This window comes from Ammospiza caudacuta, chromosome 10, assembly GCF_027887145.1.
Source record: "Ammospiza caudacuta isolate bAmmCau1 chromosome 10, bAmmCau1.pri, whole genome shotgun sequence".
NCBI lineage: Eukaryota > Metazoa > Chordata > Aves > Passeriformes > Passerellidae > Ammospiza > Ammospiza caudacuta.
Window position 1 is genome coordinate 12,589,962 of NC_080602.1, and position 26,085 is coordinate 12,616,046.

General features: G+C 42.3%; 1 protein-coding gene across 1 annotated transcript in view; it reads right to left on the reverse strand.

Annotated features, from left to right (window-relative positions):
* UBE2Q2 (ubiquitin conjugating enzyme E2 Q2) overlaps nucleotides 1–23,602 on the reverse strand; it is a 45,975-nt gene extending 22,373 nt beyond the window's left edge. Inside the window, exons 1-3 of the mRNA XM_058811798.1 lie at nucleotides 23,179–23,602; nucleotides 7,530–7,634; nucleotides 901–1,005 (exon numbers count right to left, since the gene is read on the reverse strand). Coding sequence (XP_058667781.1) covers nucleotides 901–1,005; nucleotides 7,530–7,634; nucleotides 23,179–23,364 — 396 coding nt within the window. The 5' untranslated portion in view covers nucleotides 23,365–23,602. The remainder of the gene's footprint in view (nucleotides 1–900; nucleotides 1,006–7,529; nucleotides 7,635–23,178) is intronic.
* Between the last annotated feature and the right edge of the window lie 2,483 nt (nucleotides 23,603–26,085).

Genomic DNA, 26,085 nt, shown 5'->3' on the forward strand with positions numbered 1-26,085 from the left:
GTCTCTGCTCAGACTCAGACTCACTTTCCATGAGCTTGTTTTGAGTTCCACAGCACATGTGAGACCCTTCACACAGCTACACCCTAACAGCACAGCCCATTGCCTTACAGCTGCACTGCTGAGGGGGTGGCTCAGAGAAAGGACCTATAGGATTACAATCTGGCATGTGACCAAAAATTAAGCAAGTCATTTGTCATTACTATAGCACTGTCACCTCAGGAAAGCATCTGTTACTCTAAAGGAGTATTTTAGCAATCCTGTCATCTTAATGTGTACAAAAAAAAGAAGATCCCATAATCTTATTAAAAAACAGAAAAGAACAGCTACTGTCAGTTACCAGTTCTGTTTTCAACACAATACAAAACATTTTGGCTAAGAAGACTACCTCAGGCCTTCACAATTCTTAATTTTTCAAGTGCACAAGAAATAAGCAAGGCACCTCCCTTCCCAAAGTTAACATATGGCCTGGATATCCCATGTCTCTGCAAGGGATTGAAGAAGGAAAACATCAACAGTAGTTCATCCAAGTGCATACTGTGAAACACATACTCTTCAACAAAGAGCCAAATATTTCAGAAAAAGTAACTTTGGGAAGCACTCCAAGTGCACAGAGATTGGCTTGAATAGTGTTTAGGAGGGAATTAAACTTGACACCACTGGTGTCACATACACACCTTGCAGTGACACAGAGACTTCAAAGGGAATTGTGTAATATGATCACACCACTATTAAAAGGATTTTGCAAATAAAATTCACACTGAAGACACCATAATCCGAAAGTGCTTCATATCTCAGTTCTGGTTTACACAGGGTTCAATCTTTCCCATTGTCTTGTTTCTTGGAGTTAAAAAACCAACTCCTTTATGGGCATAAGAAGGTGTCCCCAGCTTTTTGATTTACCTGTCCAGCTGGCAATGGCTGATCTAACATTTCAACATCTGGATGCTGAGGAAGATTATATAATCTGCAGAGGTCACATATTAATCGCTTCAGCTGCTGAAGAAGCTAAAAACAACAAAAACACATGGATAAGTTCATTTAAACCAAAGCACAGAGAAGTATATTTAGAATTTTCTTCACACATTGATATTGAACTTAAAGTCAGTGTACAGCCTTTAAATCTGCTAAGGCTGGAATAAAATTTCCTCTGCAATCTTTGTAGTAAAGTCTCCACAACAGAAACTCAAGGACATGGCAAGTTAGCAATGACTCCCATTCATCTTCCTATGTATAAGGAGAAAGCCATGAGCAGAAAAACCATTTTTGGTCTGACAGCATCATCTATTCCAAGCATAGGTGTCTGAGCCACACATCACTATTGAATAAGGAAATGGTCACATTCCATGAGACAAAATGGCCCACTCCCATTTCCCAGCTTAAATAACCAAGGAGGAACAGTCTGGTTTCCCATACCCTGAATTCCTTCACAGGGCACACCAGGGAGGCAGCAGAAGCAGCACCAACCCTGTCCAAGTCCCAGGAGCCAGGAGGGTTCTGAGCTGGAGCCCAGGCACTCTGCTTGCTGTATCTTGTGTCAGGGTGAGGCACAATCTGTTACTATCTCTGATCTGTGTTTCCAACCTGTTCCACTGATTGTGCTCTATTAGCTGCAAACTATGCACCACCTCACACTCACTAATGTAAGGCAGAAAATAATTTACTTCTGCAAAAACAAACATTAAGTTTGCTCTTTGGTCATCACACTAATGAAGGTGATTTCTACAGCTCTTCACTTTCACTAGACAGCCTCAGATTCCTAGCTAAGGCCAAGACATGAGATACTGCTGCATTTCCTACCTTTCCAAGGTCTTTGCACAGCTATGTCAGGAAAACAAAAAAGGACCGCAAAATCTACTTGTAAAAGGGCCAACATCTCATGATTTGCAAAATACTAACCTAGATGAAGCTTGCAGAAATCATACAGCCATTTATGGACTTTTCTTCCCAAAACCAAGGAGAATTTGTCCTGCCACTTGTCAAGAGCAGCATGCAAGACAGTCATTTCTGCACACACAATCTAAAGTACTTGTCTAAAGCCTTGCTATTGGCCAGTTTAGATGCTCTCACCTTATCCCAATGGAAGTGAAAAATTCAGTCTGTCCAGGGTTAAGAGCTCATTTCCAAGCCCTAACCACTAGCAGTGCTAGGAAAATGTTGCCCTTATGTTATCTGAAAGCTTCAGTGCTTTTCCCTTCTACAGCAGAATTCCACATTGTGCTTCATAGGAATGTTATTTATCCATCTGAGGCCATGAACTGAGGTACCAGCCTGCATTAGAACAATATCACACCAAGTCTGCTGTTTCTGCATCATTCATGATAGCCAACCCAACCCCAAAATAAAGCAGATAATCAACCTAACTCAAAAATAAAGCAGATATCACCTAAAGGACTGGGGCACCAGCACCACATTTCTTAGGAGTATATACATGAGACATGATAGGTTTTGGCAAAAACCCTTCTGTAACAATCATGTTTCTCATCAGCATCAAGACTCTACACTTGTTTGAAGCTTCCCAGGTATCCAGAACATCATGAAATCTTTCAGCAGACAGGAATCAGGTTAATCAATCAAAAAGTTAGTTGCCAGATAAAACCACAGGTCCTAGAACTATTATTTTCAGTATGTGCAAGATACTTAGAATTGCATTGCTATGCATTTTGTTGAGAAACTTTTTCTCTGCACAAACATTGCCTCATGGAGAGCTGGAGCATGAACCATACAATTCCAGGAGCTGTAATTTTTCTCACAGAGCAAATAATTTGTTTAAATCTTCTGTGAATCATACAAAAATAAATCTAAGCAGTGAGGGAAGACTGCCACCATTGGGCTGGTCAATTAGCACTGGCCTTGGAAAAGAAGATGAATATAGTATTAGATGTGCCTTGACAGAGAAACAGTAATGACTGGAAAGTTAAGAATTGCTTCCTGCCCTGCTTCCTTCACTCCCCCCCCTCCCCACAAATAGTCCTGTCAGCTGAACTGGAATTCAGAAGGAATTTTTGCAGCCAGGACCTGCCACACTGTAAGCTTCCCTTGCTTCTGAGCACACCATCACAAGCAAGGAACAGGAGCACCCTCAAAACAAGGTGCTGGCACAGCCTGGGCTGAGTTACAGCTGTGCCTGACAAGGGCCTCCAGCAGCTCTTCACCTTCTCATTTTCACTGCACCACAGATCACTCTACTCTGTGGCAGCTCATCAGCCTTGTGGCAGATCAATTCTGGCGTGCTTCAGCATACAAGCACCATTTCATCATGAAGGGGAAGGCAGAGACCTGCTGAGAGCAGGGATCTCCTTCCTTGGAAGGATTCTACACTGCAGGGTTAGCTTAATGGAACTCATACTGCAGCTCATTTCTACAGACCAGCTGCTTTATTTGCAATCAGTGTCTACAATTTGCAAAGGTGGTGGCAGAGCAAGATCCTGTCTGTACAACCTTTCCACCCTTCTTCCTTATTGCTACATTTTTCTTCCACAGGAATTAATTTAATACCATTGATCTTTCTGTCATGGATCACCATCACTCTTATCCCTCATCCTCTGCTCATCTGTATGAAAAATCACAGGGTAATTTGAGCTGAAAGTCACGTCTGGAAGACATCTGATCCAGCCCTGTGCTCTAAGCAAGATCTGGTATGTGTTGGTATGTACATGAACAGACTATCAAAAGGGAGAGCAGATTTCTGTCATGTATTAATAATTTAAATGCATTTCCAGGGTAACTTCACAGGCTTGACTAATGTAAAATGAATGCTTTACACACACACACACTTGGAGGCTACTGAAGTGAGCTATCACACAGCAGTGGGTGCTCTGGAACACAAATTGCTTAGAGCACAAAGTCAACAGCAACCAGAACTCCTAACCCACAGGGTAAAGGAGTGATGTCAATAGGTTGCACAAGTGACCAAACACAACACATTTCTAAATTTGTTAAAATTATTATAATTAATATCAAAATAACAAAAATTACACCAGTAGAATACACAGCCTCCATAATTTTTAATGCTTCGGGAGTTCGGAGAAGTTGGTGGTTCTTTTGGACATCATAATGCTGGTTCAGAACACAAACACCTCTTGGAATTGTGTTTCCTATCTTAATGTCCTGCACATCCAAAAACAGTTTAAAACAATTTTTTCTGAAAAATTCCTAGCCTACACTAGGAGGCTTTTTTATGTATGAAGATTTCTTCCTAATGTAGTATGAAAGCATTAACAATTTTAGGATACCTTTGATGGTATTAATATCCTGCTGGGCTCACTATGAAGCACCCTGTTTCCTGATTATGAAGAAAAATGAATTAAGAAGTACAGTTTAAGCATAAAAAGACTTAATTATTCTGTGTGTCTCTACCTACACCCACAATATCTATACAAAAATAAATGCATCAATAAATCTTAGCCTACCACCGAGAAAGTGCTGAAGAAGGATTTAAATGGAAACAGAGGGAAGCAGTAATTGTCACTTGGAGTGTGGCACTACTTGGTTATCAGGTACCAGTGACAGTACCTAGCCTGGCCTTCCCCACACTCAGCAGCCCTGGGCAGCTTCAGGCTAAAGCAAAGCTGAGTCCTGCATTTTGTCTCTTCAACTCCCACTGCAGAAAGAGCTGCTGCCACACTGGGAGTTTGCAAGAGACAACATTCTTCCCTGAAATGCCTCCATGTGGGATTAATCTAAAATATTAGCACAGAAGCAGTGTATTTCAAGACAGCAGCTTACCCAAGCTGTAAACATACTTATGCCAGGAATTGTGTACTTACTTTTGACATCTTTCATGCAAATTTAAGGTCTGGAGTGTGAGAATTAAAGCTGCCTCTGAATTTCAGCCCATTTCCCTATTCTCTTTAAAAAGCAAACCTCCAAATAGTGTAGAGTTATAGTTAATATCTCATGAAATAAGGTTTGAGGCTTCAGACTCACATCATGTAACTTCCATCATATTAAACAGAACAAGGGAAAGCACAGTAAGATTTCTCTTTTGCATAGCAGAGCCGCTAGAAGGCAGATGGCAGTTTCATACTTCAGAAATCTAAAGCATGGCTGATTTTCAGAAGGAAATTCAGAAGACTAGGGGCTGAAAGAACTCTGTAGCCTCTTTATCTGCTGACTGAAACTTGCCCAACATCGACAACCAAGCAGCTAAGCAGTCCAAACCTGATGATATCCAAGATTATATATTTTTAATAACCTTTCAACATTTTTAGTGTTTTGACAAATTTTCATAGTAAAAGCAACATGCTGGTGGCAAGATAACTACCACAGTTCCAGACCCACAGAGATTTTCTAGGAAACACATGTAGGATTTCAACATCATAAATCAGTTTTTGTGTTACCATGTCAAATGACAAGGCTTCCACATGTCAAACATTTATGCCTGAAGAGCATATTCTTCAGTTTCCCAACAGCTGACACATGTCCCATGTTACAAAGCAGGTAGAAAGGGCAGTAGAATACCAAAGGCTAAACCAGGGTACATGTGCTAGCACTGCTTTTAGCACAGCTGAGCTCCTGGAAGAGTCCTATGCCTCCTTCCATTCAAAATCTGACTGCTCCAGTAACTCTGAATTTAGAGCAACACGGCACTAATGATCCTTTACCTGCAGTAAATTAAATGAAAGCTAGTTTGAAACATTCTAGATTATTCTAACTAAAACTAAGTGAATTTTTATGAGACTGTGATAAATAAGAAGCCTTTGGGTTTGTAGTCCTCTATCCCTTCTTAGTTTGCTGCAAAGTCTCTGTGTGAGTGCTCCATGCCACTGAAAGGGACGGAGTTCTATGGGGAAGAGTTGAAGGAGAAAAAAAAAAAACAAATTAAAAAGTCATAAGCCATGTCTTTGGAGCAAAGAAAGAAATCAGATTCTGTAGTGCAAGTACTTGTTTCCTCAACCACTCCCATCTGCCTTCACTTTGGCACAGCACAAAGCAGGGTGGATTCCTGAGAAACCAATGGGCCATCACAGGTGTCTATTACAGCAACCCAGCAGCTTTTTTACATGGGCAAGTACAATCTTGATAGCAGAAGCTGTTTTCCTACCAGCTTCATAAGCAGTCTGTGTGCATATGCAATTCAGCACAGCGAGTCCCATGCATGTTTACAACAAAGCTTTGCAGCCTCTTGCAGGCAGCTGCACACAGGAAATAAATACCTTGTTCAGAACCTTTAGGCTGAATATCAGCCACACCAGCTTCAAGCTGCACAATCTTCTGAAAGTGTCTTTAAGCAAAAAGCTCATTTAGCCAGATTTTCTGCTACTGCCCCTTTCCAGGCAAAGCTTAAAGACTAAGATTTATAATATTCTTCTGAATGTAGTTCAGTCAAATCATAGGTTGAAGTAGAAAATACAGAGATGTACACGTTGTGCAATCAGATCCAACAAAATGCATGAAAGCCCTAATGTCCCTTTACAATTATTTTTAATTATGGCAAGGCCCATAAAGACTCACTTTTATTAGTTTCCTAATTATTTTTGCTAGAAGTCAAACACAACCTATCTTCAGATGCAAACTATCTTCAGAAAAGGACACTTGTACATTTTTATGTAAGGCTGGGTATCCTAGGTAAACATTATCCCAGAAACATAACAAGTAGTGGGTTTTCCAAAGAAAGAACATTCCCAATTTTTCCCAAACCAGATAAATACAAAGCACATAATCCATGCAATAAGTAGTATTCTGATTGTTTAGTGTGAATTACATTCATGTCCACCAAAATAAACACAAAATGTTAATATAATCTATTAATAAAGATCACCTGACTTTGTCAGTATGCTGCAATACTCCTTTTTGAGGCACAAACTGCATTTGTACTGAAATTTATTTCCAAGGGCAGTTTCCTAGAGAGACTAAGAAATTAATTTTTATATTAATGTGCCTTTCCTCTGAGCTCCCATCACTACATGAAAGTGATCTCATTTAAGTAAGATACAATGCTTGAGTTTTCTGAAATACAACACAGCCATCGGAATCTGTACACAAAGATTTCCTTTAAGTAGCAATTGTCCAAAGTCACAACACTGCTTAAATGTATCAGTACCTAAGAAACTTTCTGATGAACCAGAAGCTCTCAGGTCAAGTTTCCCTTGAAAGAAGGAAAAGATTAAAAAAAAACAAGAATTCTTGGTATTAGAGTCATGGTTTGGAGAATATAGATTCTCAAGAGCACAAAGTTTTGCCTCTGCTAGAGTTTTCTGTGCAAAGAAAACTCTACAACAGCTGTCTTATTCAGCAGTTTTAACACTTTCATCCACTTCACTGTTTAATTATTTTCATAAATAATTAAAACATCACACTAATTACTGGGACTGAAACCTTACTCTCTAAAAGAAGTTACCTTTTCCTTCTTGCCTCAAATCTTTTGGATTACTTTTGGCTCCTAAGCTCTTTGGAAGAGAAAGCTGTGTTTATAAAATCCCCCAAATAACCCTAAAACTCAACTAGCTGATCTGCTTGTTAACGTAACAAAGCCAAGTAAGCCCACAATCCCAAGTAAATGTCCAAAATAACCAAAATACTTCACTCACCAGAGTATTGCTCTTCTTAATATCTTCTAAACGCTCTAAGACTGAAGTCAGGTTTGGGTCATCTGATTCTACAAACCATATTGGTGATGAAGAGGGGTAAGATTCCTGTTAAAAAAAACCAAAAAACAAAACACAAGACCCAACAAATAAGCAAAAAATCCCAAAGCTTTAAAAATAATTTACCCCCAAAATTTCATAACAGTGTTAATATTGCCTTTAATCTTACTCTACGTCAGGTAACACAGAAGCTTTTAACACCATATCTTTAGCTAATGCAAAAGATATTGAAAGAAATCCAGCCAACTGGTTCTTCTAGTATTTCGACCTATTTTTGTCTCTCAGATGATGGATATACATAAGAAACAGTGTTGAAATGTTTAAAACCTTGGGGGCAGGTAGGGCAGGAGGGATAAATTTAAGAATGTATGGGTAATAATTAGCAAAAAATGGAATCACAAGTAGTACATGTCAAAGAATAAAATTGATGCTGATTTTTCATAAAAACACAGCTGCCTGCAAAGAAAGTTATGAAAGTGATAAAAGTTGGTGCCTTTAGACTTCCTCCTCAAACAGGATTATTGAAACTCTTCAGGCACCGACCCTCAGCCAAAAGCAATGCACCTTAAATGCCCTACCCTGGAGGACAGTTTAACTGGTAGATCACAGTTTATTGACAGATAAAATGTGCCATTTTATCTTTGTACCACCAAGGCTCACTGAGGACATTCCACTGTTGAAGATCTCTCAAGCAATACCCTGAATCCAGGAGAGCTCACAGAGTAACTCCATTCCACCCAGAGTCCCACAACTGGCAGGAGGTGGCAGGACACAGCCAGGTGACACAAATGAGCTCACAGCATTACAAGTGTGCTCCATTTTCCACAACAAGCCGTGGTTTGGGCACATGGAACCCATGGAAGAGATGTGACCCACAGCTGCTCACGGGTGCCAGAGCATGCAGCCCTTCCAAAGCTGTATCCCTGCTACAGAAAGGTAAACAGCAAGCCCTTGGCTTTTGCTCAGACATTCTAAAAACCAACTCAATTTTTCTCCTCATGCAGGTTTGGTAAAATTGTGAGGATGGAAAATACCATGTAGCTTCCAACTCAACAGTAAGTGTCCCTTCATATCATTGATGTGTGTGGATTTTACTTGTTTTGCTTTAGTTATTAAAGGCATTCTCCACTTCTCACTCTTTCAATTAAATTTTAGTAGCTGAGGACAAATTGCTGAACCTCAGTTTTATCACCCAGATATTATCTTCATATCCCCGGGTCTTACAAAATAATGAGGGAATTTTCATTCATTTCCTTCACTGCAGTTGAAAAGGGAAAAAACCCATCTTTCTCATTCCAGAGACAATAAATTATGCTTCATTCTTCAACAGTTAACAGGCAAGGTTTGAAAACGAGAAAAATACATGAAGAAAGCATGTCAGAACTGGCTTTTAATAAAGCATATTTCCTAACTGACCTTCTGTATGAAGTGCTGAACCCCATAAATGAAGCCATATGACTAAAGGGCACCAGCTTTGGCAAAACAGACTGACACCATACTCCAGAGAAGTTCTAGATAGAGAGGTCTAAAATCCCACCTGTAAACTGAAGCATCTACATAAACTTATTTTTTAACAAGTTCAATCCCCTCAAGTTTACATTTTTTTCTTTTTTTTCTAAATCACAGCTAAAAATTCCTTAAAGGAATACATGATATTCCCAGTATCTTTATGAAAAGACATCTTTCAGCTGCACTTCAAAGCACACTATCCTATACTTCACTTGCTCTTTGTATTTCTGGGAATGTTGGTGTAATCTAAAGTCATGGCAGTAGTGTTTACCCCACTGCCTTTCTTTTAAATTCATGAGTTGGAAAGAGAAGTTTGGGTCTCAAGAACAGCCAGGTGAAACAAGTATTCAGGCAGTGGGGCCACAGTTAGCAGAGATTCCCTTGTGCTGTTCCCCCACAAAGCAGAGACCTTTGAATATCTATTCTTGATTAACAAAGGTCTAACATCTCAAAGACCTATCAGGAAAGTCCAGCTTGCCAAGATTGACAGCTAAGGCAGGCTTACCAATGTGGTTTAATCACCCTCCTCCTTTACATAACACAGTGCTTCAGAAGAGTGTATTTTCTCCTCAGTTTCACTTAACAGACTAACCACTATGTCTGTGGGAGAAACAAGGCTGAATTCCCCATCATCACTGGGTTTCTAAACTGTTATTTTTAGGAGCTAAACTTCATTACAGATATTTCAGGTTTTGTACTGATAACATCTCGCTCATTTTTAATAACATGCAGCCTACCTGTGAAGTCTTCTGCACTTGTGCCGAAGCAAAGGCTTCTCACCTCAAGCCTTTGCCACTGCACACTGATCCAGATGTGCAGGGGGAACAGCACAAGGGAATCTCTGCTAACTGTGGCCCCACTGCCTGAATGCTTGTTTCACCCAGCTGCTCCTGAGACCCAAACTTCTCTGTCCAGCTCATGAAGCTAAGAAAAAGGCAGTGGGGTAAACACTACTACCATGACTTTAGATTACACCAACATTCCCATCAAGAAACACAAAGAGCAAGCAACATCCCCTTCAAGATTCACCAAGTCATCCATTTCTTTAAAATCCTCAGACTCAACAGAATAAAAATATTCCCCAGAAAGAGTCACATTTGGGCTGTGCGTGCATGCACCATTCTGTTAAAAGGTATTTTTGGCTTTTTTTTTAATCAAGCATTTTTAAAATTATGTTAGCCCAGTCCTTTTCTAAAATTATGCTATTAATTGCAAAGATTTATAGAAGACAAACACCTGCTAATCCTCTCTCCTAAACTGTATCTGGAATCCAAAGACTGCTTAGAAAGTGGAACTCAACTCTTCCCTGTCTATATTCCTTTTTTCTGACAATTTTATTTCTCCCCCTGAAGAATTTAAGGAACAACCCCACAGTAGGACACTCTTTATTGCAACCAGTATCTGTTGCAGTCTGTGGGCCTGTCCAAAACACTTGCAGCATGTCTGTCATCAGCCAGGGACATGACTGACAGTGCAGATCTGATGATCAAGCAATCCCACTGTGAGTTTAAATACACTGCAGTGGCTACTTGAACGTGCTGCTGCCTCCTGCTCTCGCTGACAGCTCTTACTCATGGTTTACACTCTCTCCATTTTGTGCCCTGAAAACAAGCCCTGCCCTGCCCTCCCACAGGTGAGAAAACCTACAAGGACTCGATACTGCCTGGATTATTAGTGTACAGCACACATGAATGACTAGGTCCTAAAAATTATTAGCCATTCAAATTTTTAGCCTGATCGAGCTTTTGAAACATGAATGAAAGAGCGCACTTCTCAGAAAGGATCATCTTTAACACTGCAAGCACGTTTACTCAGCTGTATCAGAAAATACTTCAAGTTTTAGATTTCTGGCAAATAATTACTTAATTACACATTCCAACTTTTTCACAACAAATGATTAATATTAAAATACAAATTCAATTAAACCTGTTTTGTTGCCACGCTTAATTCTTCACACTTACTTATAAATATATTCATTTAATTAAAAATATAAATGGAATTAAGTTTCTTTAGATCTGTAAGTAATCCATATTTTTGGAACAGCTGATTTCCACGCGGATATGAGTCACTATATTTTGAAATACAGAATTCACACATGAACTTCCAACATTCTGAACTTGAGATATAAAAAGGCTCATGAGTTTGTAATAACCACAGCAGGCAACTTACAGCTAAGCTTGTGGCTTGTAAGGTCAAACAACTGAACTTCACATGAGCTAATTCTGTTGAGAGAATTAAGGCAGCTTTTTTTTCTGTATCTGCATGCTACAGAGATAAGAGGTGGGTTTGAGCTGTTGTGCCATGTAAGGAACACAGGCTTATCAAAGACATTTCATGAGAGGAACCCTAAAATAGCAGTTATTTTGCTATTAATTGTCAGTGGCTAAAAAGCCCCATTACTGTGGGTCTTTCATTAGAGAGCTGCCTTGCAGTGGTTTTGTCTCCATAATCTCTCTCAGCTGCACATCTCTCCCCATACTCAGCACTGGAGATGTTTTATGTAACTGCTGCTTTTTGCTGCTCTCCACAAGCGCAGGCAGGGGCTCATTGCCCAGGCAGAGCTGTGGGCACAGCAGTGACAGGACAGTGACATCACACCTCCCTGCAGGCAGGACAAAGGCAGGATGTTTACAGCAGCACACATACAATTACAATTCATGGCATCATCACTTCTAGAGACTCTTTGTATCAGCAGCAGGACAGACTGGGAGCTTTGTGAACGCAAACGCTTCTGTGACAGAACGCGGTGAAAGAATTTAGCCCGCTAATAAACACACAAAATACAAAGGGGATAAAGCCCTGCACTCCTGCCATGGGAACAATTTCAAAACTGATCAAAATCATTTAGAAAAACCACTGTGTTAGAAGAATACACACGGGATCTCACTGTTCAGACATTCCATTACATCCTCTGTAAGAGCTCTACTTACATTTATTAATTTTGCTAACCAAAGGACAAAAAAAAATAAAGCAGCAAAATGTGACAGAAGATTCCAGGAACACACACATTAAGACAGCTTTTCCTGGGCAGGATCTGTCATCTAAGTATATCCTATCTAAGCTTTCTCATCCTTAACAATAAGGCCGTTTCCTTGCCATGTTATATAATCTTCAGCCTGCTTTCTAAAGCTACAGTGACACGATTTTGACATCAGCAAGAGACTTTTAAATGAGACATTTCTAAATTACTACAATGCTTTTAGAATTGTGATGTTGCTAAATCAAAACAAAACATCTTCCTCTCAGTCTTAACATTAGAACAACCTGTACTTGCAGTCTGCTACAAGGCAAAAGAGTACTCATCTCTCCTTGTACACAACTGAGCCATTTTATCACACCTAAATGGCAGGAACATACATTTAAAGACAGGGCTACTGCATCATGATTTAAAATCATAATGACATGGTGACAGTTCTTAATTTTCTTTAATTTCCCAATAATACTAGATGGAAAAAGTGTGGGGGTGGTTTCTTTTAAAAATCCTTAACATACTGTCTGAATAAATTTGAACCAGTTTTGTTTCTTTTCTGTTTGTTAGTTTTCACAAAATCCGCATCACAGACAGAACCTAGTTCTATTCTTTTCATACCAGATACAGCCAAAACTTAAGGAATTTTCCTAACAGTCCTTCTAATATTATTTTCTCAGTCCCAAAATTTTTCTTCACCCTCCTTTACTTACAAAAAAGCAGGTCTTTTAACCTGCTTAAATACTCAGAGAAGGCTGGAAAGAGACCATTCTTGCTCACCCAAATCTTGGTAATGAAGTAAATCCTAATGGAACAAGACATCTCAGAGGCCTAATACAATCTTCTCAAGGTGAATACATTTGCAGCTATAAACACGTGCCAAATAATTGATTACAAATCACAGATGGCTTTCCAACTTTGTCCATTTAATTAAACAGCAGAATCAGATCTCTATTAGCAGTCATATATACATCCTACACGAACATTCAATACTGAAGAAAAAACAACAATTAGGTACACTTTAGTACATGTTATTTGCAATTGTTAGTCAATTATTCACTACTTATTTTTCCATCTGCATCAAGCTGCCTTTAGAGAAAAAACCCACAGAGTTAATATTAACAAAAATATCAGGATTTCAGAAGATATTCTTAAAGCTAAAGTTTAGCTTGGTGACCATAAAACACTAGTACTTACAGCTACTTAAAACAGCATTAGTTGTGATTACACAACTGACAGATTGTTTCCCATTATTAGAGGCCAAATTTTCCAAAGGCAGCTTAAGAAGCAGCAAGCATTTTCTATTACTAGCAGCTCAAGTGCCAGTGAAATCCACAGGCTTAAGAACCTTTAAAAACCAGCAGATTTTCATCTGCCCTCTCAACTAATCCTTTATAATAACTAAGAAAGAAGAAATCATGAAGAATCACTGTCATTGAAAGGAATCCAAGTCAAACTATTTCCCAGAAACCTCCTGTGACTTAAACCCCCCAAATTTTTATTTTCAAATATTCAGACACCACCATTTGCTGTGTTGTGTAGATCAAGTCATTGAACACTACAATACTCAAACATTTGCACTTTTAGATATGAAAAAACTTGTCATTTCTTAAAGAATCAAATATGTCAGTGATCCCGAGTTCTAAAAGATAAGAAAACTGTTTGCAATGGAGGGTTTAAAATTAAGTTTAGTATCTGTGGTAGCAAGGAAGCAAAGTGAATTTTAAACATCACTACCAAACAAGAGGAACTTGCTTTTTACTTGAATTTTAAAATTGTATGTAACATGCTATTCACTTGCCCAAAAGCCAGCCTGTATTGCTTTACTTTTCTTCCATCCTCCCTAAAGCCTGACAGCCTCAGTTCAGTGAGAACACTTGTTATAAATCCTGCACTTACTAAGGCACCAAGTTCAGCTGTCTGAAATACACATCTCCCTCTACAACATCCCAAATTACTGCAATTCTACTCTCGAATTTAATGGCTGTATTGACAGCTACAGCCTATACACGACAATCCCAGTGAAGCATCATCCTTTGGTAGGATCCCTGGGATTGCAAGAGCTTAATCACCCTGCACCTTTGCAGGAGAAGGCGAAAGAATCCCCTAATCCTGTTCTATGTCAGTTCTGTAATACGCTCAGTGCTGCAGAAGCCAAAACCTCCAGGAGCACATTAAACCCACACAACTGACGGGGTCACAGCTGGCCTCTCCCACACACTCTCCAGGGAAGGAGGCAAGGGTAGCAGAGGACATTGTTCTGGAATTGTTCACGTTGTTAAACACAGCCATGCTAGAGACCAGAGGGTCAAAGGTACGTGTCTCATGGAGCAGAAAGACCATAACAAACCATAACTCTATAGATGCCAGTAAGATTCATTCTGCAGCCATAAATTGCCCCAAATAAAAATACAGTTTCTGTACAGACAAGTTGTACCAATTGCAGATGACTACCACAAAAGTAATCAGGAGGAAACGTTTGTTGTGAGCACACAGAATGGTTCTGGAGAAACCCTCAGAGAGCAAAGCCACTGCCCTGCTGTCACATCAGGTGTCACAGGCACACGTGTCCTGCTCTCACACTGCACCTTCTCCAGCCCCTTCTGCACGAGTGCACAGGGACCACAGCATGGATCTGAATCAACTCAGAGCATGGAACACTTTTTGCAATATACAGATCCAGCAGCATCTGTAAGAGCCAATCTTCACTGACAACCACCACAGAACTAAGGGACAGTATTTCAATGGCAATTCACTTGTGTACAAATTATTCCAAAATCCAAGCAGTTTGTAATCTGCTTCTTCATCTGCACTAATTTCCAGTTCAACCCAAGCTGACAATTCTCTTGAAATTATTAAGGAATCTTTAACTTCTTAAAAATTTTTATATACCCAAGACAGAAAATAACACTTTGAGGAAAAAAAAAATCCTGAGAACTTCAGCAACTGCTGCTTTCAGACACATCCAAAAGGCCAGTAACTTCAGAGATTGTGGAATAATCGAAGATACTTAAGTGTTTTACTTCCATATCTCTCTGTCCAGGCACACACATCTCTCACTGCTCAAAACATCACTACCTGATAAGAAGCCAAAACATCTACAACCAAAGTGGAAAAGGCACAGAACATGACTTCAAATGGTCACAAACATGAATGCAAATGTGGCATTATAATTCTTACATTTCTTGTGGTCAAGTTTTTATGGCCAGCTGTTCTTCAAATTACTTAATCTATGCAAAATGTCCCAACAGCCAATTCCCATACATGAAATTGCACACAACCCTGGGAAAAACAGGCTTATCAGATTCTCTTATCAGCTGTCACAACCTCATTCTCGCTCCATACCAAGCAAAAGGCAGGAGGGTACTTGTCCAGTGGAACTAAACTACACAGAATTAAAGCATGAATTTGGAGCATAAAAGAAAAAAAAAATGCACTATTCTGACAAAACATAATTACTGTTTATCACTGTGAAGCAGCATTTTACTCTCCACATCATCCTAATGCAGCATGTAATCTCTCCACTCAAGGAAATTCACAGAAAAAAACCCCAAACACTCCTCACACTTTTGTCCAGACCCAAACTAAAAATCCACCAAATGTTACTGAACTGCTGCTCAAACACAACTCAACACTACAGGACTCCATTAACAGCATAGCAAGTCGGTTGTTCTGGAGAAGCACACAGTCTCTGAATATGTACACTATCGTGGAGGGCCAGCCTAAGGGAGTTTAGGAGCATTGCTCTGCCAATGTTAACAGCAAAAACTAAAGTTAAACATCCTCCACACTCAAAACTGAGCAAAGCACACAGCACTGCTGCAGACTGAGTGCCTTGCTTACTGGGTACACGTCTGCAGACCTGAGACTATGTGCAGGCTTTTATTACTACACCTCACAGCAGCAGGATGAAGCTATCCTGCTCCTCACACACAAAACCCCACTGTGTGCTCATACCCTCAGCTTGCCAGTTGTCAGAGGCCGGTTGTTTGGGAGCCCTCAGACACAAGGGGTTCTCTTTAATGCACACATTACACACACACTCAAGCTGGCAGTGCTTTACCCAAGAGCAGCTACACACATGGGCTCAAGAGAAAGATTTACAAAATACCTGATTCTGCAATGCTCTTCACTACCAGCACAGAATCTGATGTGTCCAAATTCCTGCAGAAGTCCAGTTACACGAAACAAATTATCAACACATTCCAATCACCAAGAGTTATTAATTACTTACTTCTGGAACTATACAGGCCAGTTATCATCAGCATGAGTGTCACAAAGCCTGAGTAACAAGAAATGGCTTCTAGTATGGCTAGAACAGAAGAACTGGTTATAACTAAGTTGTGACACAACCCTCTCTCACCAGCTTAACTCCAGAAAGTTTTCTTGCAGACCTGCCCTCACCTTTATCACAGTACACAGTTACCCCACACTATGCAAATTCTGGCATCACCTCTATTGTCACCCAAAAGATCCAGGCTTCCCCTTCTTCTAACTTCAGGAATTTACATCCTTTAAGCATTCAAACCACTCAGCATCATCTTCTATCTGTGCCCCTTCGCCTCTCAGAGTCATCTTCCTCTTTTGCACCTTTTCCCTTTGCAAAATTGCTGTACTCCAGACACACCTGCAGGCAGAAGAACTTTTTATTCTCATGCATGGCTGAGGGAGGTCCTGCTGCCCCTTACCCCTGAGAGCATTCCAGCTGCCACTCAGCAGCCTCCCCAGTTCTCCTTTCACAGTAACATGTACAGAGCTGCCCTGATGCTGCTGAGCCACAGATTGCAGCCACTTGGATGGAACTTTGTCCCCCACATGCAAAATTTCAGTACCACGAAGTTCAACCAGTGTTTACCATTAATAAGTTTAATACCACAACTCTTACCACAGTTATTTCCTACTTCAAAAATTCAAGGAAGCCTGTGGTATCTTGAACACCACTGCTCAGGAACGCTTTGATTTTTTTCTAATGCCACTATACAAGTTCTAACAGAGCTTATGCTCCTGCCCTCCTGAATACACATTGAAGAAGCTACTGCAGGATCTCCAACTGTACTGAATTCCTTTGCTGCAAGGGGACAAAAGATTATAAGGTCTGAGAGAAAGGAGAATACAGTTCATACTAAATCTTCAGAAATCATGTATTAGCTGTTTTACAGCACTTAGTACACCAAGATGTCTTGTAAGCAAGAGATAAAGAAAAAAATCCCCACATGTAAGGTCATTATTTTTATACCATGCTTAGAGATTCCAGCTGGACACAAGACATAAATAAGACATACTGGTGTGCTGGATTCCACCAGAGATCAACTCAGAACTACTGTGATCATATTAGCTTCAATTGTTCTGCACACAGGCAGACTGATGGAAGAGCTAAATGCTAAATAGCATCATCCCATTTTAATCAGTCATTTGATTTTCCAGTTGCCTTCTAGGAGCTGGTGAAAGGTCATTTTTGCTTCTCCTACATAGGTTGTAGCTGAAGAAATACAGTAGAACACATACTAAATCATCAATTATCATGTCTCTTAAAAAGGGATATTACCATTTAAAGGAAAAAAAGAAAAACCCTAATACTCCAGACAAGAATTCAGGCCTTTACAACCTTTCAAAACTACATAAAGGCAAACAACCTGACAGTACTGAACAGTAGTCCACACTGAGGCATAACTAAAATAACAGTAATTTCTGTTAATCAACTTCTACAAACATTTGCTCCTATCAAGAAACTTCACCTTCTCTTTTTCTTATCTAATAATAACACTATTTAGAGAAGTGTCTCTATCTTTGCATCTTGCAGTCTCCAGATTTTTCAAGTAAACAAACACCTTGCAGTTAAGTCTGGTCCAGCTGTCAGTGTAAGAACAGAGGCACTGGTGCCACCCCAGGCACTGCACCCAGGAGAGGCCAGTCCCAAGTGCCACCCTGGGCTCTGCCAGCACTGCTGGGTGCAGCAGCTCCCACTCAGTGCTGTGCCCCTCCTGTGACAGGACAGATGTTTGTGCAGCTAAACCAGACTGGGAAACAGTCCAGATCAACATAAGAATTTTTACACGCCAGCCAGGTCCTTAATGCAGCAAACTCAATTTCAGCCACAAGGCACACAGCCTCTGTTGGTCTGCAAGAAACAGCACTATTACCATCACACTTTGTTCTTACTAAAAATTCCAATTTTCAGTACATGTTGAGGATATCAACAAGGCACCAACAGACAAAACCTCCTGAACAGCTTACAGGAGGAAGGATGTTGAGTGAAAAGAATGTAATTCTTTCTACAAAACTTCTTTTAATTACCAAAGTGCACAGAGAGCTCTTTCAAGGACCACAACAATCCCAGTTCTGAGGTTACTGTCATCAACTCATGAGCAACCCATTGGAAAAGAGCACAACTTACTGTGCATTAAGACCTAAACACATGCCAGCATTTTGAAGCCCACCACTGTGGCTTTCTAGGCTATTTTAGAAGCACTTCATACCTTGTAGGGAAGACAGAAACATCTTTCAAGTCCTGAAGTACTGGTTACAACCTTTCACACATCACATGACTGTGGCATCAGAAAGGTCTTGTCTTGCAGACACAAAAGATTCCTCCTACTCCTTTTTTTGATATTCTTTTTCCAATTACAGTTTTGACATAAAAGGAGAAACTAAACCCTCACTACTCTTTTTTTTTTTTGTTAGCTTAATTTTGGTCTGCTAAATAAAACAATACTAAGCCTGGTCGATTTCTATTGCATATTATGGTTGATAACAGTTGCATGAGTGCCTTTTTAAAAATCAGCAAGCATATCTAACCCTAGCTAAAAAGTACATGTTATCAAAATAAAGCCATGTATGATTTTATACAGTCCTGACATCCACATGCTGCGAGACAAAAGTCTCAACCTCACTACAGAATACCTAATGATGTACAAAAATAAAAAATAAAAATCCATGGTTGGAACAGAATGCCTCCTCCATTATGCGGTTAGTTCTGTGTACAAATAAATAACCTGTTAAAAAGGTTACCAGCTGTCTAGGCACCAGCTAGGAGTGAGTTCAATATGAAAATCCTACATCTTTAAAGAACTGTCCCAGGTTCCAATACACTCACTCTCTGTTATACACCCAACTTGTCAAAAGCTTCACAGGTAATATCTTTTCATCCATTCTGGTTTTAAGGAAAAATAAAGTCTTCTCCCATCAATTGCAGTTATCTGTAGGCAGCAACCTTTTCAAGTCTTTCATAGCAGCTTCTAACTCTGATTTAGCAGCAGGGTATTTTTCAGCAGAAGCAGAAGATGCTTCTTTCCAACAGAGAGGCAGGAGTTTACTGAGTCAGCCACATCACCTGAACTGAACTGCTGAAGTATGAAGGATATCCCTGCACACGACAGCCCTGGATCCATTTAGGGCAAACCTGCTCCCACATGGAATTGGCACAAACCCCCATTCTACCTGCAAGGGTCACTTGAGGATACAGAATTTCAACAGGAATTTTGCATATGGGTGGTGAGATATAAATACCCAGTTTCTCTTTGAAGAGATGACAAAAAATACAAAATGTTTTACAGCAATCCAAACTTCAGTGCAGAATAATTCTAACACACCCTTTGCAATTCTATGACCTAAGTCTGATAAGGCACCAAACTGAAGCCAGAGATTGTACTGAAGGACACTTACCTAAAGTCATGATCAATAAACACCCTCCTCTAAGTAAGGCCATAGGCTTGATACTATTTCAAAACACATGAGGAAGAGGACAAGGTTTATTGAACTTGATCAACTGGAATAGTGCTGTTAACTAAAATGGAAACCTGAGGAAAACAGAAATAAAACCTCAAATGGAGACACTGCTGTTGGCATAACAAAATGGGAATGTGGAAGTACACAGCCTGAACAAGTTCAATAATTGGACAGTTCTCAGGAATAAGCAGCAGTATTTCTGACAGGGATGACTCCACCCTTAAGTGCCTCCTTTAAAATAATCAGATTAACCATGTAAACTCTAATACAGGTCACTACCAGAAATACTAAAGGACAGACCTGGACAAAGTTTGGCTGCCACTTTATAAACAGAGGAGCTATCAAGTAAAATGTACCTTGCTTTAATTTCTAGCAGTGTTCAGAGTCAGAGGTACAGTGTCCCTGAGATGCTATAGCCAATACTGAACTTTGACAGTTCTACACACTTATACTAGAGACAATTAACAAATCATCTCAGTGAGAAATGCCAGTGGCAGACTTCTCAAACTCTGAATTTTAGTCTAGAAAACCTGTGGAGACCTACACAGTTCCTAAGCACATATGCTCCCTCACATCTCCAGAGGAATATTTCCTCTTCCCTCTAGGCTGGAGAGAAAAAAGATTTGTTGGGAATTTCAGAGCCAACTTAGCTATCAGATCACTTTTTAGCTACTGAAAGCTTCCTTCCCTACCAGATATTTCTCCATCCCATAAGCTCAGCACCTCTACTCACTGCTAGACAGCTGTCATTTTACATAAACTATTGAGATATGCTAACAGAACCACAAAGAGAAGAAGTGGTGATTGAGCTCTGTGCTTACTCTTCCCCCTTAACAGGATCCTTGAACGCCCAGACAAACCCACTGGGTGTTTTTGCTGAGTAAAGGAAATACCCTGGCTGGATCAGTGTCATGGGGGTTAAAGAAGCAAACAGTTAAAATTGCATATTTGTTCTGCAAATCCAAAATGTTAAGACAGCAGCTTCTGATGTAGAGAGCCTCCCCAAAAAAAACATGTTTACCAACAACTTTACAGCCATACCAGTCTTTGCATGCTACTACTGCTATTTGAAGTCCTAGTTCCCTCAGTACCTGCAGAGCCACTGAAGCACAGTAAAAAAAGATTTAGGTTCTCCTAGTTTACAGTACCCACAAAAACATCTGGAGGCAATCAGGAGTCAGGGCCAAGGGACTCCATTCAGTGGGAAGGGGGAGAAAAAAAATCACTTTTGTGACACTTGAGAATTCTAAAATGTATGTCAAAGAACTAGGATGGAAGCCCAGAGATAAGCTTTCTCTTCTTGGCTCTATCACCTGCTGCCCATTCGTTTCAAGGGAGCCACGTCTGTATCTCAGGTTGTCCTACCCCATTATTTTTAACAGATGGTGAAAGTAGCCACCTGCCTTGAAAAGCAAGAAATTAGTCAACATCAGAAAGCACCAAGCTGCTCACAGACAACTGTAAACAGAACTTTCAAGAAGCTCAGACACAGCCTTTCATCAAAGCAGAAGTCTCAGCTCTGAGGTTTCAAAGAGCACTTTTCCTGTTCTTTTTGCAACTTCATATGCCACAAGTCCAATGGCATGTGAGAGACCTTTGGGACAAGTGACTGTAACAGCAGATTGCAGACACTGTTTCCTCATTAACAAACATGACAACAGTGATCTAAGTGGTTTCTTGCCTGCTCACCTCAACCAAAGGCCTAGAGCTAAGGTGGGTTATTTCTTTGCAGTAAGAATTACTATTGGAAGTAATTGCAATGAAAGCAGGCTCAGAAATAGATAAACACCACAGCACAAACCCTGAGCACAACAACTTCAGGTCTTACTGCTGGCTTACGTGGTAGCTGTGACTTAACAAAGAAGAAATAACTCATCAAATTCAACTGGCAACCAAGGGTACACAATCATCAGACCTTTCATTTTATTGTTTAGAGTGAGACTCATGAAGTAGATCACGTTATGTGGAAATAAAAAGCCAGATTTCTCTGCAATGGAACACTCTCTACTGAATAAAAAATATTTCTAGGAAGTCACACAATTCATCATCTGATAGGTCATGTCTGGAAACAAGAACACCAACGCTTCTTGCTTATTTTACCATAAAACCCCAGAATTTCTTACAAGTATGCAGTAAAACAAAGACCTGTCCCATGACCACAGAAGCAACTTTTCCTAACAGTTAACTGTGAAAACTGAAAGAACCACTTAACAATTTGCCTTTAATTTAATAAAGTTACTTTAAGGCAAGTAAGAATCTGGTCGTGATTATTATTAGACTTGCCTGGTTTGCACACACATTTTCATCTTTCAGAACTACAATATTTGCATTTACACTAATGTTTTGACCACCACGGTGTTTAAAACTTACATAAAAAGACAAAAAAAGGCAGTAGAATTTGTCTTCCTTAAACACAAACGTGCTGTTTTCATCCGAAGTGTTTCCATATGTCACTGTTCAGCTGAATCTTGATAAGACATGTAAATTCACCTAGAACTGCAACCAACCCAATAGAAATGAACCTCCAGCACTTTCCTGTACATGAGTCACAGATGCCAACATATTCAGATCCTTCTGCAAGTTTAGGCCTTAAACTTCTAAAGAACCAGAGGATTGTTACCACGTCACACAGCACTGAACGTTTTATTCAGCTTCCCTTCCACTCATATAAGAAATATTAAGCCAAACGAATTTAAGGGGAAATAAAACCCACAGAAGGGAGAACCGTCAAAGCCCTCGGCAGGGAGCAGACCCTCAGCTCGGACACGGCTGCTCGCAGCCCGGACAAGTTTAAACGCCCCGTTATGATAAAGCGGCCCTTCGGCGGCAGAGGGGGGGCTCGGCCTTACCCCGCCACGACGGCGACACCGACAAGTTTCCGTGGCTGCGGCCGCCTGGGGCTGCCCCGCGGGGGAGGCCGGGCCCGCCCCAGGCCGCGGCCGTGTGGCGCACTCGGTAAAGCGCCCGCCCGCCGCCCGCTCGGGCCCCGCGCACGGCGCTACCGGCGACCCGCGAGCCGCCGCAGGGCCGGGCCGGGCAGCGGAGCCCCTCTGCTACCTCCGGGGCTCTGTGCCCGCTGCCCCGGGCCCGGCCGCCCTTTGTTCCGGCTCGCGGCTCCCGGCCCCAAAGCGGCGGCGGCGGCCCCGGCCCGCGTCCTTCCCCCGTGCCCGGGTTCCCCGGAGGAGTCCCCGCCGCGCACGAGGAGAGGCCGAGGCCGCCCGCCCCTGTAACTTTTGTTATGGTGGCAGCGGGGAGAGCGCCCGGAGCCCCTGAGGAGCGGCCCCCCCGTGCTGAGTCACCCCGGCGGGGTTGCGCCCCTTCCCCGCGCCCCGCGGACAATGGCGAGGGCGGGCCGTGCCCGGCCCTCCCCGCCCCGCGCAGCCCCCGCACCGTGATGTTGCAGTGGATGGTGAGCGGCGGCGGCGGCTGCGGGCTGGAGCCCGGCGGCGGCGGCAGGAGCACAAACTGGCAGTGGAGCTCGTCCAGCTTCCAGGAGACGATGCGGAAGCGCTCGTGGTCCTTGTCGAAGATGGACTCGAGGAACTTCAGCTCGGCCTTGAGCCCTGACACCGACATCCTGGCCTCATCTCCGGGCCCGGGCCTGCGCTGCCGCCGCCTCCCTCCGACTCAGCCGGCCCGACCCTGGCCCCGGCCGCGCCTGCGGGGCGGAAGATGGCGGGGCCGGGGCAGCCCCAGCCTGCGGGGCACGGCGGAGCTCCCTTTGTACCGGCCTCCGGCGCCCGCTCGCTCGCTTAAAAGGGCAACAGCGCAGCCCGCTCCCCTTCCCTTCCTTCCTCCCCGGCGGGCCGGGCCAGCCGCGCTAACCGCCCCGCCCTCGCCCTGCCCTCCTCCCTCTAGCCCGGCCCCGCGCCCGGGACACGCGCACCGGGGCCGGCCCGCGCCCCGCTCCTCCCCCGGGGCCGCCGCCCGGCTCTCCTGGCCCGGCAGGGCTGACCCGCGGCACCTGCTCCGCTGCCCGCCCGCCCGGGCACTGCCTTCTGCCCCCGGCTCGCAGCCCTCCGGTCCCTGTGCCGAACCGCAGGGACCGCTCAGCCCTGCTGCTCCTCCTCTCCCACCGCTCAGCCCTGCGGAAGGGCACGCGGTATTGCTTCCTCACCGCAATTCTGTTTTGCTGAGAAAAATCTGCAGCATTGGGTTTGCACTTGTCATCTCAGAGTCCCGTCAGTCCTTCAATACTCCTCGGGGGTCACTCGACTTAAGCCAGGAATTCCTGTCCTGACGTTTCTGGCGGATCCATACCCATAAAATCTGCTGTCAGTCACTGCAGGCTGGAAATCAGCAATACAGAGGCCAAGAAAAATTGCTACTACTCCATTTAAGCTCCCCTATAATTGTTTGTACAACAGTTCTATCCCCAGAAAAAGCATCACGATGCATGAAAAGCATCGGTAGTGAAGTGAATACTTGCTACATTCAGAGATCAAGGGGTGCTGCCCCTTCCTGACACTGGAAATACCATCTCTGCACCTTTATCTGTCCCTTCCCCTCTTGATTTTGCATAGAGATAGTTGTCAGTTCTTTGGGAACATGGAGTGGCTCTCACGTGGTGAGAAGTGTGATACAAGCAATGCTGTTGCACGGTGTCCTTCATGTTTCCCAACCAGGTATTAATTAATGCACACATAAACCTGAAACAGGGAATTGCCTTTTTTTTAATTGATATTTTTATAGCTCTTTAATTCCAGACAAACTGGCAGCACTTCACAAACCACAAGCTGAATCTTGTCAAGTGGTGAGAACTCTAATCTTGATCCAGAAGAACAGTTACGCACATGCCCAGCTCCAAGCATATGGAAGTCTGACTGATTTGTGGGCTTGAGATTCCTACCCTTCCAGCAAAGAGAGCTGCAAAGAACATGCTTTGCTGCAAAAGGACTCAGGAGGCATTGACACTGGTTAAATACCCTGAATGAAAGATACCAGAAAGTCCACAGGATTTTTTAGCTGTCATATGGAAGAGTGCAACTCAGCTCCTCTAGACAGGCTGAGGTATTGCTTAGACTGTACAGCCTGCAAAGTGAAGCCAGAGTGGACATAACTGTTGTGTGTCAATGCACCAACAGGCAGGGCAAAGAACTTGGAGAGATAAGGGATGGTTTCAGTACAGGGACAAACTAGCTATAAATAAGCAGCAGAAAATGACTATACCTATTAGAAAGGGAGGAGCTGGAAGAGCCTCCCTATGGGAACCCCAGAGACAAAACCAAACAAAGCAGACTTTGTCAGGCATTGCATGGTGTGATGCATGAAACAGCAGAGGAATGAATTTGGTGACTCAGCCCAATTTCCCTTGTACAATAGGATTCTGGCCTGGAATGCCTCACTGCAGCAGTTAGGCGAGTAGGCTTAGCAAGTTCAAACCGCACCTTCTGTCATACCCCACCAGACCTGCCTCTATCACTCCCTCTGCTCTTCCATCCTCCTTGTCTCCTCACCTACCTTCCCTCTCCTCTGCCTCTCCACTGAGTGTGACAGCACACTTTTTCTGGCAGCTGCACAGCTGGGATGTGTGGATGTGCTGGCTGGGAGGACACCCTGCCACACTGTCTTCTGAGCACCTGGCAGGCCAAACAAACTGTTTAATTGCCAAGTGTGTTCTGCAAACCTGCTCTAGAACTTTCCCCAGCTCACTCAATCTGCCTTTTTGTTGCAGGCCTCAAGAAGTAGCATGCAGCTGCACAGCCACCACTCCTCTGAATTCTCCTGCCTTTCTCAGTATTTAGTAGGCATTGTGCAAGCTGAATTAGTTTCTGCGATAGGACCTTGAGAACACATTGGGGCTGTCTCCTCTTCTGGAATTCAGAGGCTGCTTCAGAGGTGTGAAGAGCTGTTAGACATGTGTGACTCATCCTGTTTCTTTTTTCAGGACTTGCCATGGGACATTGACATGAATCTCATGTTGGTCATAAGATGATTCAGGAAAGCCCAGAGTTTGCCAAAGACCAAAATGATTGTATACAGGGCAGGACCTGACATTTCAGGTTAATAAAGGTCATGAATCTTGGTACAGCCCCCAGGAGCATTCTATCAGATTCCAATAGTTACAGTTGCTCTTAAGTTCCTTGATCTATATTGCCTGTAAGCACCATTGTTTTCTAACTTGCATCTTCAACATCACCATTACCTTTTTCTACCATACAGCTAGGTTACCTCTTCCAGAGGCTGAACTTTGGCCAAAACCCTGTTTTGAAGATAATATACCTTCATAACCTTTGTTTCTTTTTCCTTCTTTCTATTTAAATATAGGAAATTTTGTAAGAATCTTCAACTGAAACT